The sequence below is a fragment of the Camelus bactrianus genome, chromosome 13, assembly GCF_048773025.1.
Source record: "Camelus bactrianus isolate YW-2024 breed Bactrian camel chromosome 13, ASM4877302v1, whole genome shotgun sequence".
Taxonomy (NCBI): domain Eukaryota; kingdom Metazoa; phylum Chordata; class Mammalia; order Artiodactyla; family Camelidae; genus Camelus; species Camelus bactrianus.
Window position 1 is genome coordinate 63,058,375 of NC_133551.1, and position 19,374 is coordinate 63,077,748.

At 37.7% G+C, this 19,374-nt stretch overlaps 2 protein-coding genes across 8 annotated transcripts; one reads left to right on the forward strand and one right to left on the reverse strand.

Moving 5' to 3' along the window:
* The first annotated feature begins 1,227 nt into the window (after window positions 1–1,227).
* SRSF10 (serine and arginine rich splicing factor 10) lies at window positions 1,228–14,568 on the forward strand. Of its 7 annotated transcripts, XM_010957353.3 has the most exons (7): window positions 1,235–1,445; window positions 2,908–3,012; window positions 6,632–6,735; window positions 8,029–8,191; window positions 8,429–8,482; window positions 8,616–8,717; window positions 12,049–14,568. In XM_010957353.3, exons 1-7 carry the CDS (start codon window positions 1,381–1,383, stop codon window positions 12,107–12,109), a joined length of 654 nt encoding a protein of 217 aa, XP_010955655.2. In that variant the 5' UTR covers window positions 1,235–1,380; the 3' UTR covers window positions 12,110–14,568. The 7 variants fall into 7 exon arrangements, with proteins under 7 accessions (XP_010955654.2, XP_010955655.2, XP_010955658.2 ...); XM_010957352.3 differs by having other exon boundaries at window positions 1,228–1,445; window positions 8,432–8,482; window positions 8,616–14,568; XM_010957356.3 differs by lacking the exon at window positions 8,616–8,717 and having other exon boundaries at window positions 8,432–8,482.
* A 1,090-nt stretch (window positions 14,569–15,658) lies between these two features.
* On the reverse strand, window positions 15,659–18,141 carry PNRC2 (proline rich nuclear receptor coactivator 2). The gene is made up of 2 exons (XM_010957357.3): window positions 18,002–18,141; window positions 15,659–17,706 (listed from the first exon to the last, which is right to left on the reverse strand). Exon 2 carries the CDS (start codon window positions 17,686–17,688, stop codon window positions 17,269–17,271), a length of 420 nt encoding a protein of 139 aa, XP_010955659.1. The 5' UTR covers window positions 17,689–17,706; window positions 18,002–18,141; the 3' UTR covers window positions 15,659–17,268.
* Between the last annotated feature and the right edge of the window lie 1,233 nt (window positions 18,142–19,374).

The following is a 19,374-nucleotide window of genomic DNA, read 5'->3' on the forward strand; positions in this document are numbered from 1 at the left end:
CTGTGCAGTTGCCTAGGGCCCCATACTGGTAATAATCCTGCACTTGGCTTAGTGCTCTATTATTGTCATCTTAATTTCTGAAAGTTTCCATTTTATACTGAGTCACCCAAATTATGTAGCCAGTCCTATTAACATTTATAGAACACTTACTATGCACCAGACTCTGTTCTGAATCTTTATCCCTATTAAACGCTGGCTGGAGCACCACAAAACTATGTTAATTTCCTCCATTACTTAAGGTAACTTACAGGAGTCTGTTTTCTAGACACTAAAAAGAACTTGGGAGGGGGAGTTGGGAGACACTTGTTCAGCAACCTTGTTTTTTAAAAAAAGAATCATGTTACTGTCTCTTTCAAATCACAAATCTGTAATTAGTTAACTTGCTTATTTTCTATGGAAACGTTATTCAAGCCCTTTTCACTTTCAGTCTCACAAATGTAAGGTGGAGTTTTCCAGAGGCTTCATATGTGATGAAGAGTGGTGGAATGTGTGCTTTTAAGTAAACATTAATAGTGATAACCCACATAAACAAGTCTTTTGGGGTCTTCCCACAATTTATAAGAGCGGAAATAGGTTCTGAGAACAAAAAGTTGGAGAAACACCGCAATACAGGAACGACGCAGATCCAGGAAGCCTTTAGCAACAGACACTGTAGATGACAATGGAGACTAAGATGTGAGGTTTGCTTCCCATTTTGGCTGGGAAGAGCCTTTAATCAGGAAGAAACAGCTGGAGAGGTGGAGGAAACTACCAAGAAGCAGCCAGGGCAAAGGCGCTCAGGGAGCGAGTGAGGCCGCGGCGTGCAGAAAGCACCGGAGAGGCAGGCCTTATCGCTCTGCAAAGACACCCACTCCTAACAGGTGTGTAATAGGAGAAGCTGTAAATTCTTCTCTTGCGAGTCAGTGATCAAATAAAAGCTAGGGCATAACGTGGATCAGACAGGAAAAACTACGCCAGCTTGTAACAAATATACAGTTTGGCGTACAGGTTAAAACATCTGTTTCCTGGCATGGTGGGGAGGGAGGGGGAAAGTTGTGCAAGGCAGAAAAGGGCGGGAAAATAAGGCACTAAAGAAAGAAAGAGCGGGCTAGGGGCAGAAAAGGAGGCAGCGCAGAAGCCAATGAATGAGACCGAGACTGCAGCACGTACTCCAGCCACCCGCATGCGCAGGCGTTCGCCGGGTGATCTCGCGGGAAAGAACCGTTGCAGGTCCCGGCGTTGGCCCAGGTGGGGGTGGGGGGAGGCGGGAGTAAAGTCTCGCGAGAAGAAGCAGTTGCTGTAGCGGAGCCTTCTGGCTGTGTGTGTCTGAGGAGCTGCCGCCGGAGCCGCCGAAGGTTCGCTGAGCCCGTTAGTGTCCCTGCTGAGACTCACGCCGCCGTCATGTCCCGGTACCTGCGCCCCCCCAACACGTCTCTGTTCGTGAGGAACGTAGCCGACGACACCAGGTATGTACAAGGGGAAGCACTCTGGGCCTACGCAGGGAGGCCGCAGGCGCTGGGAGAGGACCCGGGCGGCGGCGCGCTGGGCCTGGGCCGGGGGAGGGGAAGGGGTGAAGATGGCGGGTCCCGCACCGGCTTTCGGGCCCAAACTAGGCCGCGCCGCCGGCTCAACCGCCGCGTGGGTGCGAGGGCGGCGCCGCTGGTCTTCGCGGGCCGCGGCGGGGAGCGCGGGCCGCGTGGCGGGGTTTCCGTCCCCTCCCCCTCCTCAGTTCGGGGGGCCCTTCCTTCCCGCTTCCTCTCCGCCGTCCAGCCTCCGCCTCCGCGGAACATCTGCTCCCCATTGACTTGAAGTTCACGTTCTTTGGGGTGCACGCCCCCTCGGCCCAGAAATCTTTTTTTATCTTAGTTAAAAAATTACTTTGCAGTAAAATAACGGGATCGGGGGTGGGGAGTGTGGCGAAGCATTTGCTACCCTTTTTTTGTTCTATTTGTGATTTTTTTTTTTTAACGTTGGAGATGTTTAGAGAAAGGGAATTTTGAGATCAGAGAAATAAAATTCTCCCAGTTAAACGGTACGGGTTAGTTCTTGCCATTTCCCAGAAATACTGATCACCCTTTGAAAAGGGAGCTTTAGGAAGCCTCTACGGTTAGGAAATTGATGGCTAAATTGGATTAATCCAGGCCGCGCCTTTGTTCTCAGAAATTTCCTTAATTGCTTGGAGTTGTCGCAGAATATTTTGGAAAAGATCTTATCACAAGATGAGACTTTATTTTTTCACAAATAATCACTCTAAACTAAGAAAAAAATCCAAAAATTTTGGTAGCCTTGTGTGATTTATATTTTTCTTCCTAACTTTAAGTGAGAAAGTAAGCAATAGTAATTACTCTAGCATCTAGGAAACTTTCCCCTTTATGTCATTTTGACATTTATTAAGGAGTTTTATATATTTGTGACTTTCATTTTTCAAACCGTATCTACCTACTAGTAAGTGTGTAAGCCTGTCGCTAAAATTTGGGGGTAAAAATATAAGTGCTTGGTATTTTTCAGAATAATAGAGTTGCTTTGATACTGTAAAAAAAAATTAGCAATACTTATATACAATTTAATGCTACTATACCTTTTACAAAACATGAAGGCTGTGGATAAGAACAATAGAGAGAAGTTGTAATCAGGTTTCCTTAAACGTTTGCCTGTTGTTAATGTAAAATAGTAATAGATTTTATTATAAACTACGTTTTTGTCTTCCAAAATCTTGGATTCTAGCTTTCTTTTTCAAAAAGGCATGTTGTGGTGTATTCTTACAGTTGGCTCTTGATGTTGAAATTTAGAAAGCTTGTCTTTCAGCTCACACAGGGACATAGCAGTCCCTTTCATTAATTGAGATATTAAGAAAGAAATCTATTTCTTACAAAGAAACTTTTAAGAGAGTGAACATAAAAATTTGGGGTTTTTTTTATGATGTTTTAGGTCTGAAGATTTGCGACGCGAATTCGGTCGTTATGGTCCTATAGTTGATGTGTATGTTCCACTTGATTTCTACACTCGCCGTCCAAGAGGATTTGCATATGTTCAATATCCTTTCTTCAGATGGCTGATTAGTGAGGGGTGTTGAAGTTTGAGATTCAAGTTTATGTAAGAGGTAACATCTAAAAAGTAGTTTTTTTTTTTGTCCTGTAATGTCTTATATCTTCAAAAAATTTTTAATTAATTCTGACTCACACATTACTCTATTTCTTAAAGTTAATCCAAAAATAGTAAAATATTTAAATTCCCATTCATTGCTGCTGAAACTCAAATCAGTGATTATAATATATGATTTAAATTTGAATACACTCTGGTTGCTACCACCTTTAATGTAACTCAGATTAAAAGTTAATATGTTCTTGTGCTTAGCAATTAAAGCTTGGTATTCTTGTTTGTTAATTTGAATCACTTGATCAAAAACAAATTGTATAACAATGAGGTAAGCTTCTTTATATTGTCCCCTAATTTGCTGTCCTCTGTTGTTACCTCAGAGAATGTAAAGCTGTACAGTTATGGCGACCCCAAAGAGAAAGCATGAAAGAACCTTTAGAGTAGAGTTCAACACTTAAGGCAAGTAGACAAGCCAAAGACCTCTTAAGGATCAGGCTTGAAGAGAAGGGAGAGTTTGGGAAAAGAAAATATAAAGAAAAGCTGGAAGAAGGACAAGCCTAATGGGAGACAAAGCCTCGCTTTATCTACAAAAGGGGGAAAAGGTTGTTTTTCAAAGTTAAAGATAAAGCCATCTGTCATATTTGGCCAAGCATCTCATGACAAGTCCTTCTGACAAGCACTTAAAGAGTTAAAGGTCAAGATGAAGTTGAATGATGGCCAAGATTAAAGGAGTCATACCTGATGTATCCTACAGAATAACTATTTTCCTTTTTTCTTTTTTCTTTTTTCTTTTTTTTTAATGTTTTGTAAGCAGTTAATTTTCAAAATTATTCTGGTTTGGTCTAGTGACAAAACCTGTAACTTGATTTATGTGGGCCTTTGATGTTGTGATGTGGTCTTGTATAAATGCACTCTCTCCTAGCTTGTCAAGTTAAAGTGTACCAGGATGTAATCTTGTTAAGCTTAAACCCTGCATATTTCTGTTTTGGACCAGGTGGTCAGATGCCATAGGGTAGTAGCAGTGCTTTTTGGAATAGCATGAGGTTCTGGGGTCAAGCTGACCTCACAGAGCCGTGCTTAAAGGAGAGACAGGTGCCTGCACTGGGGAACTACTTAGAGACAGCTCTGGTGGTCTTACAAGGTCAGACCCACTAGAGACACTATCTGTTTATAGATTTTAAAGTGACTGCTAGGGGCACACACATACTCCTCATTTCTGAAACTTAGCTCTGTGAAGTCTGCTGGCCTTGACTACTTTAGCACATATGATCAGTTGGCCCAGAATGGGTTGCAGAAGACCTTTATCCTTGGTATAGGTACCTAATCAAGATCTAAGGGAAGGAAATTGTTCCCTGTCCCAGAGTTTCAAGTGACGTTACTTCCTTCAGAGAGATCATCTCCCTGTGACAGCAAAGGTTTGAGCTGTGGACTTCAGGCTAGAAAAAAATTCTTAATTGCTTAAATTCAGTGGATGTCTTGAAACTTAGCAGAGTCCTAGTGAGACTTAAGGGAAATGCCAAATCAGCTACTCCTTCAGGGTCTGTGATCAAGGACAGTTGTGGGAATTGGTTGCAAAGCTTTGTTACATAGAGGATAAGAGCTATATCTGGCTTGGTTTAAAAAAAGAAAAAGTAGCAGTGCATTCTGGCTTACAATGTGGACCTGATTTTGCCTGATTAGGGGGTAGCCTGGGAACCAGGATCCACAGTTTGACTCAAGAGTATGTGATATTCAATACAGAAAAGAGTTATTATCCAAAGGAATCTAAGGGCGAATTATATATATATAGAAATTGTTTTTACACAAAGTCTTCTGTGGTCTTAATATAATTAAAAAGAAACAGGTATCAGGATTTTGCAAAGACCCTGAGTACAACTTTCTTCGTAACTGGCATCAGAATGATGTTTAGCTGCCCCTGCTGTGGTTCCCTCTTCTACCTGACCCCATTCCCAGCTAGCCTTCTCTTAGAACCTTGCCATGGTTCATCCAGCCCAGGATTCTGTTTTTGAGGGTAGCCCCAGAGGAATATTTGCTCTCATTAATAACTTATACTTCTTGATCTAAATCCTTTAGGAAGTTATTCTCTCTCAAAGTAACAAATGAAGTAGTATACCCACTAAGTGAACTTGTTCTTTTTAATTATTTTAGAGCCCAACTTCATTAACCTTGAGGGGTGTTCAGTTAACAGTATTCTAGGTTCTAAACTCCCCATCAACATTTGTCTTTTCATGATGAAAGCCTCATGATTTAGGACTTGAGAAAACCTCTCCTTCCCTATACACAATAGCCTCAGAAGAGAGAGCTGGGACCCTGCTGTGGTTCTTAAGTCCTTCCAGAACCAAAAAAAAAAAGGGGGGGGTGGGAAATCTAGTGCGGCAGACCTTTTAGTCTCTGGAATAAAAAGAATATTAGTATCACTCTTGAAGGGAGTGTATTGCTTCAGGAGTGTGTTTTTTGTTTTGTTTTGTTTTGTTTTTTAATCAGCACTCAGGATGTGCACTCTTCTCTCAAATTTGAGAAATAGAAATGGACAAATTAGAATAGTGAATTTTAGTACTGAAAGAAAATCCAGACCTAACCTAGCTCCCCTTCAAAAGCTTTTATATCAAACTGCTCTGAATATGTGCTTGGCTTCCATTAGAGTGGTGGTTTTAGGAAAGGAGCTAAATTTGGCCAGAATAACTTTGTAAAGCTTACATTGAGAGGGGAGGGCAAGGCAGCTTAGCCTCTCAGATCTAAAACAGGTACTAGCAGTTCCTGCTTTGGACTTACATTATCTTGAAATTTTCAAGTTGAGACCAGTCCCAAGCACACTTTGCAGGAAGCTGTATGTTTAGTGTCACGTTAGGGCTTTCCAATCCAGGAATATTTGGAAATGGTCTTATTTCTTGACAGCATGCTTTTATAGTCTGTGCATGGATGTAATGTGCTTTTGGTATAGTTATGTCTTAAGTATTGCTTGATTCTGTCTTGATACGTACAAGTGGCTAGCGTGCCAGTCTTCCCAGTGCTGTAAGGAAGACAACTACGTGAAATGATCGTGTTAGATCTGTCTGAGAAAAATAGCAAGATTAATTTGAGGTTAATGTTTTCATCTCTTGTAAGGTAAGGTATATTCCGCTTGCTTACACAAGAACTATTGGCATTTTCTTTTTTTCATTTGAAACAAAAGTATGAAAAAGTTTTGGTTTTATTTTAAGAAATTTTTATTTCTGCATACAAAATAGAATTGGCAATTGTTTTTCTTTTGTTTTGTAAAATTCTTAAAACTCAGGAAAATCTTTTGATGGGATTACTTGGTAGTTCAGCTATAACAGACCTTACTTGAATAATAACTTTATAATATATATTCACGTGTTTTTTCAAACTTAATGCCTAGGAAACCACAAGTGCTTTAATACTGTAAAGTGTTTATAGCTGAATCAACCAACTAGGAAGTGGGATCTGGTTGATTTTCTGGAATAATATTGAGAGATTGTCAATTGTTCCAGACTTACCAACTGAACTTTCATTATCAAAGTTTGCAAAACTTCCCAAGCCCCTTAACATTTAGCACATTTGAGGATGTTCGTGATGCCGAAGATGCTTTACATAATTTGGACAGAAAATGGATTTGTGGACGCCAAATTGAAATACAGTTTGCACAGGGGGATCGGAAGAGTAAGTACCCTTTTACCTAATTATGTGTAATACATCGTTTTTAGACATTGTTTTGAGAGTGCCTCTTGAAAGTATTTGTGTAATTTGTCTATCTGCTCAAAATCCCAAAAGATAGTTTTTGAGAAGATAGAGTATCTTGAGTACTTTGCAGTTTCAAGGTAGACGTAAAGATTGAGAACAACTGCAGTATGCTTGCACTCTTTAAGAAAGTAGATCAATGCTATCAGTTGTGGCATGTATAATACTGAGGGTGGAATCAAAAGGAATAAAATTTGGAAGGTTTTGATTCTCTTGAGCCATTTTCCTTCTTAAAGATCTTCAAGGTATCATTATGGGTAATTGTGTGGGTGCATGGCTGTAGAAATGAACAGATAGAATTAGACTGGGAAGGACTTAAGATTAAACCTAGAATAGTTTTTATGTTAGACTTTGGTTTTTATTACTTAGCAGGCATACACCAGATATTAACTGCATGCTGATGACACAGAAGTACAGACTTTGGAATCAGAGGGACCTGAGTTTGAATTCTGGCTCAACCATTATGTTACCTTGAGCAAGATACTAAAAGAGAGAGATGAAAGTAGCTGCTGGAGAGAGGAGGAGCCCTTAGGTAGACCCAATCTATCGGTGATTCTCTAGTTCTTCGGTTGAGTGATGGATTCCTGGGTAGTCACTCCTATTTATACATACTTACACACATACTTAAAGTATCTACTTCATAGGGTTGAATGAGATAATGTAAGAATTGAGGACTGTCCATTCAGTCCTATAGTGTGAGTGTGTCTAAGGCATTCAATAAATGTTGTCTTGCGCTTTTCTTTGTCGTGGTTTCTCAGAAATGTATAACTATATTGTTGTATTTTGACACTACACATCGTTCATAGGCCACCGATAAGTATTTTGTCATTGTTAACTGTGTTCCTAATGAATGGAAACCATGACAGGATAATTCCAAATTAGTGTGTGGTTCAGAAGTCATTCATACTTTAATTTGAAATTTAAAAATTACTTTCATGTTATATTTTCCTAATGTAAAGTAGTTGGCACATTTTTGGACAACAAGCTAGATGGCAAGAGGTACTTGAAACATAATAGTTGTGGAGATACTTGAGAGTACCATTTTTAACATAAAACAGTCTTCTGATAACTTTTCCAAGATTAATATTCACAATTAACCTTGACACAGATTTAGGGGTATAAGAGAAGAGGATGCAGGAATTTTTCCTGTACTTTGAAGGCTTAAATACTGAGTTTTTAATGTTTGTAAATATTTCTTTTCTATGTATTTTATAGCTCCAAATCAGATGAAAGCCAAGGAAGGGAGGAATGTGTACAGTTCTTCACGGTATGATGATTATGACAGATACAGACGTTCTAGAAGCCGAAGTTACGAAAGGAGGAGATCAAGAAGTCGGTCCTTTGATTACAGCTATAGAAGATCTTATAGTCCTAGAAAGTAAGTGTGATGTGTGTAGCACAGTGCTGTCAGAAAAGATCTATGTTTGTTAGCCTTTGTGTGTGTGTGTATGTGTGTGTGTGTGTACTTTTAATTATGTACATTGTATGATTTGAGACTAAAATATTTTAGTGCTTCATTTTAAAAGTTTTATGGTTCACTTTTTTAATTAGATACTTTAAAAGACTTTGTAAATAGACATGTGTCACTGTTTGCTTTTTCTGATATACTTTTTAGCAGTAGACCGACTGGAAGACCACGGCGTAGCAGAAGCCATTCCGACAATGATAGGTAAATAACTTTGCTTTGAAAAAGACTTGTACATTTTTCAATTTCAGAGTGAACTTTTGCTCTAAAAATAACAAATTTGATTAATATAGAATCTAATTTTTACTCTAATTGTATCTCTCCTCTGTTTTGAAAGATTCAAACACCGAAATCGATCTTTTTCAAGATCTAAATCCAATTCAAGATCACGGTCCAAGTCCCAGCCCAAGAAAGAAATGAAGGCTAAATCACGTTCTAGGTCTGCATCTCACACCAAAACTAGAGGCACCTCTAAAACAGATTCCAAAACACATTATAAGTCTGGCTCAAGATATGAAAAGGAATCAAGGAAAAAAGAACCACCTAGATCCAAATCTCAGTCAAGATCACAGTCTAGGTCTAGGTCAAAATCTAGATCAAGGTCTTGGACTAGTCCTAAGTCCAGTGGCCACTGATAGTATAAACCATGATATTTTTAGGCATGTATCATTCATTTACTCATAGTTTGGTTTACTTAAATTATCAGGAATACAATGTTGCAATGATGCTTAAAAATACACTTGTCAGTTTTCCCTGTACCAGGCAATGGTTATAATTAAAATGATATGCTGTTGAGAAGCCACTCTTAAGAGTCCAGTTTGTTTAATGTTATGGGCAGCTACCAATTTGTGGTGTCTCTGTATATTTTTGTAAAGATTCTCATTTTTTTATGCTTGAAGTATTGGTGAAAAGATGTTGGTTGACCATAATTTGCAACATTGTCTTATTAAAAATAAACTTTCATATCCATATTTGGTAGAACTGTTAACCTAGAAATGTAGCTTGCTAATAAGATAGACTGATACAAAAGTGAAGTTGTAGCCACAGTACAACACTGACCGACCAGACACATTTAGGTTCAGGGTGGACCTTTTATTTATCTTGTCAAGATGTCTAGGCCCGTGACAGTAATTTATGGCACAGTGTGGAATAGTTCTTCTGTTAACCTCACTGTCTTGGGGAATGATGCCAACTAGGTTAAGTAGCATTTTCAGGGAGGTTGAGTTTTTGACTGAAACATGGAGCCTTCGCTGCTTTTTTCTCGTTTCTGTGAAGATTTGGAACATACAAACGTTGGAAAAACTCACCTTAAAATTTGGGCAGGTTATGATGGCAGAAGTAATTTTAAGGGGAAAAGAATGCTCTTATGTAGTTCCTCTAAACTTTAAGGAGCATTGTTGACCATAATCCTTAGTTTTCTTACTGCTGTTAAAAGCAAGTAAATTGTCTCAAAGTAGGATTTGTTTGTGTGTATGCATAGAGTAAAAAGACTGAATTTTGATGCTTATAGCACTTACATGCGTGCATTGGTATCAAAATTTACCCATCTCTTTATGAAGAAGGCTTGTCCACACCTCAGTTTATTTAATGTGAGGCAAGTTGAAAGACAACAAACACTCCCATTCTAAGTGATTCTGTGGTGCCATGAAATTTAAAATAATTTGGAAAAAAATTAATTTTAAGAAAGTCTCACATCTCTTGAGTTTTTGATTATCAGTGTAGTACCTGGTAGTACCTGATGAAGATAAAAAAATAACACCCTAACAATTTATAATTTCTAGCATTTCTCTGAGAGATCAGTTTGGGGGCAATAAAAGTGACTTGACGTGTCCAGTCTCATTTCAGAATAAAAGCTAGCATCTTTAAAATTTTTAGATTGCTTGCTTACAGGTATAAGAAAGAGATGTTGTGAGGAAACGATTCCTTTTTAGAGGATTACTTTTTTCAATTTTGGTTTTAGTAATCTAGGCCTTGCCTGTAAAGAACAAAAGATGGTTTTTAAATACTGTTTGTGGAATGTGTTTAAAGGATTGACTCTAGAACCTTTGTATATTTGATAGTATTTCTAACTTTCTTTTCTTTACTGTTTGCAGTTAATGTTCATGTTCTGCTATGCAATCATTTATATGCACGTTTCTTTAATTTTTTTAGATTTTCCTGGATGTATAGTTTAAACAACAAAAAGTCTATTTAAAACTGTAGCAGTAGTTTGCAGTTCTAGCAAAGAGGAAAGTTGTGGGGTTAAACTTTGTATTTTCTTTCTTATAGAAGCTTCTAAAAAGGTATTTTTATATGTTCTTTTTAACAAATATTGTGTACAACCTTTAAAACATCGATGTTTGGATCAAAACAAGACCCAGCTTATTTTCTGCTTGCTGTAAATTAAGCAAACATGCTATAATAAAAACAAAATGAAGGAAATAATGATTAACTGGAATTATTATAGTTTTGGATGAGATTCTAAAATAATAATGGAAACAGTCCTTTGTAGACTTAGTAATATTTTTACTCAGTGTTGCACTAGGCACAACTTTTACTTTGGAAGTGATAGAACTTGCCAGAAAGATACATCTTTTACATAGTACTTAAAAATTCCTTATGTAATGTCAAAGTTGTTTCATGATTGCTTATTAAGCCCCTTGGGTTAAATAACTTAGAGGTTATTGATAGTGTTAAGATACACATTAAAGTGAAATTTGAGTCAGCTGATTGTAAGTTTATATTTTCATTATTGGATGGACCAATAATGCTGCTCTTCCCTATCCTAAACAAGATGGATTGGGCCTTATGTTTGTGGCATGTTTTAAAGTATTTTTGCATTGAATGTTGGTGAGCAGTTAGTATTAAGTGATAGTCACTTTGGGGAACTGGTTTAGGTGTTTTGTGGTTGAGTCCTAGCTACTTTATAATGACAAGTATAGCTAATATTTATTGAGTATTTGTGATGTGCCAGACACTTCTAAAACCTTTATGTGTTAACTCATTTGCTCGTTACAAGACCCTCTGAGAAAGATACTTTTATTTCCTCCATGTCACAGATAATAAGGAAATTGAGACACAGAAAAAACTGTAAAAGGCAGATCCACAATTTGAGCCCAGGCCTGATCCTTAAGATGGTTTTTTTAAATGAGCTATAATTACAGTAGATTGAGGAAATAGCCTATTGAAATTGTTCACATTCTCTGTATAGAATTAAGGCCTGATGTTTTCATTGTTTTTACTTGTCACTTATTTTTAGACTCAGATTATTTTCTTGAGAACCTTATATATTGTTTCTCAAGTGACGTACTGACATAGCTTCAGAGGGACTGTTCATAGTTGAACCTATGATAGTTGGGATCCTGCTGTTACTTGATGAGGATCCTTACACAGGGCTTTAATTTGGGGTTACATAGTTAAGTTCTACAATTACTCAGTTTCTACTGTGTCTGGCACTGTGCTCAATATTAGAGTAGGACATACCGAGACTCAAGCGAGGGCTGACACTTCACCTCTCTTTTTACTTAAGATCTCTCTGCACTTTTTTTTTTTTTGAAGCCAAGTAAGCAAGAAGAAAAATGACAGATAATGCTTCAGTGAGAAAGGAAAGGTGCTACATAGAGTATGAGCTGTTAAGTTACAACCCAGGGAAAAGACCTGGGAACTTTTATACTATTCTCTTGAAATTTTGGCCCTGTAAGCTGCTACATCCAGTTCAACTAACAAAATCCTGTATACCACAGAGAAGAATAAAGAAAACCAAACTGACAAACATCCTTCTTTTATTTAAGACCAAACTGCAGCTGGAATACCCAGTACAGTTCTGCTTACTACACTTCAAGAAAGATCTGAGAAAGCGGAAAAAGAACCAAAGAAGGGCAGTTCAAGCGACCAAAGGGTGGGTGGAAGGTGCTGCAGTATGAATACTGTACGAATATTTTGACTCTGGTCTGAAAAGATAAAAGAATGTTATCGAAACTACATGGAATAATTGAAGTCCCTTCAAGTTTGAAAGTAAGCATTTTAGGACAAATAAAAGGAAATTCAACTTTGTACTTGTGGAAACTAATCCCTAAGTCTGCATAGGTTTATATTGATTTATGGGTAACAGGTCCATGTTAAATTATTGGAAACTAGGATGTCTGAATATCAAGGAAGACAGCCATAGTCTCTTACAGTGCCTCTATTGGTCTGTCTCAAGCTGAATTGGGTGAGAAAAGGTATGGTCCAATATAAAGTTTTTCTTAAACTCAGTTGTGTTTTTGCTATTGGCAAATCTTGCCTTTGTTCGTTCCAGTGCCAGTGTTTTCTGCTTAATGGTTTGCTTTGTTGGCATCTGAGTTTATTTACTTGTATGCCACATGCAGTTTACACCTTCCTTAAACACTCTCCCCTGTAAATTCCAATTATAATACTTCACATCCAGCTAAGAGGGTCCATCTCTTCTCACCTCTTTCCTAGTTAGTATATTCAGCAAACATTTACTGAGCCCTTACTGTGGGCAAAAATTGTACTGGGTAATTGGGGAGAAAAACAGATAAAATTCATTTATTCAATAAATGTCTACTGAGCACAATCTAGTGAATCAATACAGTATGGCCTCCTTGTTTTGTTTGAGGTGTATTATTCATAACAATACTTTACACCATTTTATCCTGTGTAATTATAAAACCCAATATACTATCAAAGATAAGTAATTTTGTGGTTATTTGCCATTTAAAAGTATTTCAGTATTTGTTTGCATCCCATTAATACAAATAATGAAAAAAATGATGTTAATCTGTAATAAATGATTTATTGTGCAGTGACTGTAATATACTAGAGTTATATTAAATTGTTAACTGCCTCCTCAAACACATTAGGAGATAATCCCAAAAATAAGTATTTAACTTTGCATCAGATAAAAAGGAGACTCTGGGTGCTATAATTAGATTACTTTGAGGCAGACAGAGAGCTGTTATCCCAACTGATTTAGTTTGTTCTGTAATTGAGAAAATGTTCACCAAATTATACTTTTTAGTGATTTACATGTACATTTTATAGGGGACATGTTCTGTGTATAGTGAATAAATAACTTTTATAGTATCACAAAATGTTTTGGATTCCTTAGTTCCTTATTAGGATATGAAGTTTACCTGTACATTGATTTCATCACTTGCATATTTTTTTGTCCTATTTCTACCACACTTAAGACTTTGTGTAAAGTTACCTAAAAATATGGAAGTGGTTAAGCCTTTGATAAAGATTTTGAAAATACAGCAGAATACACCTAAGGGAGAAATGAAGGTATTTTTACCTGTTTTATTTTTTTAATTTTCAAACTGGCCCAAGATCACACAGCAAGTAAGTAGCAGATACTAGATTAGTGTCCGTGGTTTTTCATTTGGTTCATCTTTGCTTCTGTTCTGCCTTTTTTTTATTTTAATCAAATGGGGAATTTTTTTATAACTTAATAGAATTAATATAAGGGAATCTAGAGTTCATTTGGAAGATTTAATAGATTTATAAAAATTTAATTACAAAGTTTTGTTTGTAACTTTACTGGATGAAAAGGAGAGGTTAAATGTAATACAGTATCTCACAGCTGTTGTGACTCAGGCACTTTTCTAGCCTGGCTTTCCAATTTTTAGTCTCACTGCATTGCATTTTGATCATATTCCTGTTTACAAAGTCCTGAGATACTCTAAAGTGGGGAGGCTGTGACCTGAGACAGCACAGTGCTAGCTCAGGAATAATCTTAAGTGTTCAATTAGGAGGTCTATCAGAGCTTCTAGGAGTCCCAGGCATAAACTGTTCTCATTGATAAATGAAGTCAACAACCTGTTTATCTTCAACTACTGACACCTATAAGACATAGCTAGCTCCTATGGAAAAGGCTGCTTTTCTTGGGTTTTTTTTCCTTTGCCCCCTCCAACAGTGTTGGTTATGTTCATTGCATTGTTTATATGTATTCCTAACAGTTGTTTCACCCATATATTAAAGATGGGATTTTTTTATTTACAATAAAAAGCAAGGCATGTAAATTCATTTTATTGATAACTGACAGAGTAGTTTGTAAAGTAAAAGGACTTTGTCTGGTTGGTTTTTTGGTTTTTGTAGATCACATCTCTTTGAATGCTAGTTTTTTGGGGTTGTTTTTTTTGGTTTTTTGTTTTTGTTTTTTTTTTTTTAGGTTTAGCTCTGCCTTACAGATTTGTGACTGGGTAGGCTTTCCATAATTGTATAAGAGGTTTGAGATGTACTCTGTCCCAGTTGTTCTACAAAGTAATTGCCTATGAGAATACAATTAAACACTAGAAAACTTACCAGGAGTTTTTTTCCACCTTGTGCTTTCTTTTGGGATGAAGAGAACTTAAGTGTAAGGATAGGTTATGGACTCAAGATTCCATCATACTATATATACTGCCATCAAAAAGATATGACATTTAAATTAAAACACTAAGTTCACACTTCCTACAGGATAAGTGAGTTCTAACAACTTTTTCATTCTTAACGAAGATGTGGGAATTCTGTCACCATCCTTCCTGTAGGCTGTAACTTTATTAGTACCTTTTTAAGGTATGAGATGTTATGACCATTAACTTTTTACGTACCCATAGCCATTAAAATTTTACTTACGCCCTTCTCTGAACCCTTTTATCACTTGAATCAACCCCAAAGCAAAAACCTAATACATCTTTTAGTATACATAAACTAACAAAGATGCCCAGGATGAGGACTGTTGAATCTAGTCAAATTCCAGTGCAGTACAGAAAACATGGCAATCCTTGGCACTGGTAATAGAAAATACACTGGGAATACACCAGGAAAAAAATGAGCTCAAATATTGATTTCTTCCAAGTCACTTATACTTCATTTGCATGAGAAGATACAGCTTGGGATTCATTGCCTAATTAGTGTGGAACTCTAAAAAGGATTATTCTTGAACAAGTTTAAGCTACCCTATCATTTGGAACCTATTTTAGAAAGCCAGTGTAATTCTTGTGACTTTTACCACATGTCCCCTTGTGAAAATTGTACCTTTACGTATCAACAAGTAGTAAAACACAAGGGTTCCTGTCAACTTGAGGAATTCTTTTGTGCTATTTTTTTTCTATAAACCTAAATTATAATGTAGTAAAAAAGGAGACACAAATCTGCTTTACTCAATTTATCAAATGAATTCAGAAACTTCATGTATTTCCAAAGTATTCTATAGCCTCTTAACTGTTAAGCCCTGCTGGGAGGAAGTCACAGCTAGTTGCCTTTTTCTATTGTATAGCTGCTGAATTAATCCAAATGTTAGTAAGCAAACCGGTTGCCTCTTAAAACCCACAGTCCTGTTGTATTTCAGTTGGGCTAATTATGTGCATGCTATAAGAATATTAGTTGTAACAATTTTTATCAATAAAAGCAAGCCACTGGGGAAAAAGCAATTTTATTTTTTAATTTCACACTTCAAATTCATATATGTACATTAAGTACTATATAAACTTTAGGATTTGGGACGTTTTATCTCACCTGAATTTATTTGGAGAAACAAAACTTAGCCATTCTGCTTAAAAATACAAAAAAAAAAAAGAAAAAGTTGCCAAATTATGTAATAGGGACCGACCTACATTCAAATTTTAAACAGATTCCCCCCACACACACTTTTAATTTACTATTCGGTTAGCTGTTATAATTAGCATTTATCTTTAAGGTAGGCAAAGCATGTTATCAAGGTACTATGCAAGAAATTACATCTTTTGCAACAAGTGGTCCCCTGGGTTGCATCCCTGACGAAAAAATCACGGTACGGTCATTGTACACTGTACTCACAGGTTACACAAATTGTTGAAAGCCAAAATGAATCTCTTAAGGTTGGAGAACCCTCTTAATAGTTGACCTTTGAGCTTAAGAAAAAAAAATAGTAATCTCATACTGCATTTCACATCTCTCAACAATAGGAAATGTTTTAGCAGCTTAAAACCTTTTCGGTTATATAAAACTTTACACTAGGATTTGCTTTGAAATATAGTTTACAGCAAGATCAATTATAACATACATACACTGGCACTTTAGCACAAGGGCAAACTTTAAAAGCAAGTTATTTTGGACCTTTAAAATTAGGCCATAGTATAAAAAGAGTGTCTTATATTCAGCAAATTCATACTAAAATACTCTATTTTTGTAGGATAAATGCCAACAAAACTTTACATATGCTACAAGTTTATTACATATATTTACATAGATCTTTCCTAGGTACTTAAAACTTTCACATTATACAGCTCCCCACTTTAAACACGCTTTTGCAGGGATCTGAAGCCACATCACTGTCAGAATAGCTTGTGCAGTGCCTTAATACAAAAATGTATTTTGAAAGCTACTCGGTGAACACTAAATACTGTTTCTATAAAAAAATAGTTTCGGTGCATTTGTTGGCAGACACCTATCCCGCTGCATGTCAGAAATGGGGCCCAAGGGGATATACTCTCATTCTAAATAGCCCCTAGTGCTCTTTCCACATTCACCATACAGTTCACTAAACCACGACTATTCTCTGAAGAAAATTCACATTTTCTCTTAGCAGTGCATCAGGTTGTTAGCATATTACTGGTTTGGGTGTTTCTAAACTTTCAAATATTCAACTAGTTTTCAACCCTAGTTATGTCTTAACTGGATGCTTATCAGATTCGCCAGCTTTCAACAACTAAATATACTGATCCATGAATAATATTAAATTAGTATTTTTCCCCAACAAGCAATAGAAAAAGTTGATTCCTTTACCATTCTCCAAATCTAAACTTGAATGGTTTCACTTGGTTACTCAATTCAGAACACTTAGTATTGATACCAAGAACAATTATCAGTAATTCAGTTATTTTAAGTTGCAGTGATTCTGTTACATCATAGTGCACATAACACATAAAGGTGGAGTGTAATTTTCTACATTAGTAGTTTTACAGAGAAATTCCCAAGTGAATTTGGTCTGAAACAATTGCCAATTATCCTTAAATATGACTAAATTTAAACATTAGTACTTTCTTATTTTATACTTGTACTTTGAGTAAGGTTTTAAGTTGAAATGTCATTATTTCTTTATCAGAAGGATTAAAGGAAACAGGAACCCAGTGGCTTGGTGGTTTAGGAAGAACACTTGGTGATGGTGGCTCACTAAATTTGGCTCCAGCATAGTTTTGATTAGTTTGAGACTTAAAAAGTAAGGTGGGACTTGATAAGCTAGAGTTCCAGTTTTGACTATTTGGAAAACTTTTGTTCTTTCCCCCATTTTGCATGGCTTGCCATGCAGCTGCTGATGAATTGTAAGTATGTCCTCTTTCCTTTTTCTTATGAACAATCTTCATCTGAGAATTCTGATCCTTGGTCTTCTGTCTGTTAAGCTGTTGTTGGTTCTTACTAACATTTCGAGATTGAGGGGCTGGAATGTTATACCTCTCTCCGCCACCCATCTTCAGCTTCTTTGTCACCTGTAAGTGAATGGAAACAAAATACTGAGTAAAATTCCACTTAAGACAGTTTTGTTCAAAACTTTTAACTTCAATGGCCTCAATCTGAAACTCCAGAAATCTTGAGGATGATTCAAATAGGTGCTATGCAGCTGCTTTAACTTCATAATAATGTTCACACTTCATCACATGCACAGCCTTCCTAAGAAAATGAGCTTACCCATAAATCTGAATAATCCTCTATTTAAAAATAAAAACAATTAAGTTGGTTAAGTCCATCACAAAATGTCTGCCCCATAACAAATGAAGTTTATACCTTTCAGTCTGCTTTTCAGATTGCAGGATTTCCACTACCTGTCCTCTTCCTTGCTGCCAAGCCCAGGATAACCGATGTTGCTTTCTGACAGATCCTTTCCTTTGTCTCAATACAGAAGTTTTCATGGGCCGATCTGCTGAGTTCAGCCTAGGAGCTGAGGCCAACATCTGAGTCTCCTCAGCACACAAACTTAAGAGAAGTCCTAGCTAGAAAAGCAAAGATTTTTTTCATTATTTCAGTTCAAAACATGGAATAAAGTGATCGTTTATATTTACTACAGAAAGTTACAGAATGGCTACTTCCTAAACTAAAAAGGCAGATAATAATGACTCTAAGGATGACTTTGACCTCTAAACTGTCATTTAAGAACTCTTCTAAGCCTTGAGATCCAGGAACTCCTGAGGAGTTGGGGGCGGGGGGGAGGGTGTCCGCCAAATCACGCAACAAGTTGTATATTTTTCCTAGGGACCTTTCAGGTTCTCACACGGATTTTGTGACCAAAACATTAATTCAAACCACGTAAGCGTTCACCCTGACAGCCATGCCAAGAAATGGGCTTAAAATTCGTTTTCTCAAGAGACTGTGTTTTAAAAGTCCCTCCAGAATTTCCCAATCTTTCGACACATCACGTATCCGTTTTCACAAAGTAGTCTCCCAACATGTTTACGTCATGCAGTGTTTCCTTTAGTTACGAACTCCTGACTCCTCCCCGTTTTAAAATAAGTTCCAGAAGCCATAACAACCGAAGTCAGTTTCACACTTAAATATATAAAAATGCTTCCCTATCGTGAACATCAAACATTCACGATTTCATTTGACATTCCAAGAAACCAAGTTACCAAAGAAATAATAACTCCTCTTTTCGAAAGGGTGAGAGGCCCTTCGAGACTATTTTAACAGCCTTAAAGAAATGAGTTCCCGGATCGTGAGTCATTCCCTACGCGAGCCCGAATGTTCAGTTCTTCTGACGGGGCTGGGCTTCCGAGCGGCTGCACGTCCCTCGGGCCTGGCCCGGGAACCCGTCCTCCGGGCCGCCCGCGCCCGCCCGGCTTCCCGATCTCGCCTCCTTCCCCCAACAATGGGGAGCGCGGCCGCCAACATGGCCGCGCCCGCGGCGCCGCCGCCACTCACCGACTTCGAGCTCGGGACCTCGGCGGCTGCGACTCCTGCTCGGCGTCGAAGCCCCCCTCCCCTTCCAGGGAGCGACGAGGCAGGAATGAGCGAAGCCCACGAGCACCGACAAGATAGCTGCTGGCCACCGCGGAGTCCAGATCGACCTCCTCCTGCTGCCTCTACCGACAAAATGGAGGCGGCGGCGAACACCGAAGCGGGGCCGGGAAGCGCGGCGGCCAATCAAAACACGCCTTTGCGAG

Bases quoted from the DNA above. Each gene is read 5' to 3' on its own strand.
- SRSF10 (XM_010957351.3), top strand. From the start codon at position 1,381: ATGTCCCGGTACCTGCGCCCCCCCAACACGTCTCTGTTCGTGAGGAAC. The intron at 3,013-6,631 runs ATATCCTTTCTT...AACATTTAGCAC, and splicing joins AGAGGATTTGCATATGTTCA to ATTTGAGGATGTTCGTGATG. The intron at 6,736-8,028 runs GTAAGTACCCTT...TGTATTTTATAG, and splicing joins TGCACAGGGGGATCGGAAGA to CTCCAAATCAGATGAAAGCC.
- PNRC2 (XM_010957357.3), bottom strand. From the start codon at position 17,688: ATGGGTGGCGGAGAGAGGTATAACATTCCAGCCCCTCAATCTCGAAAT.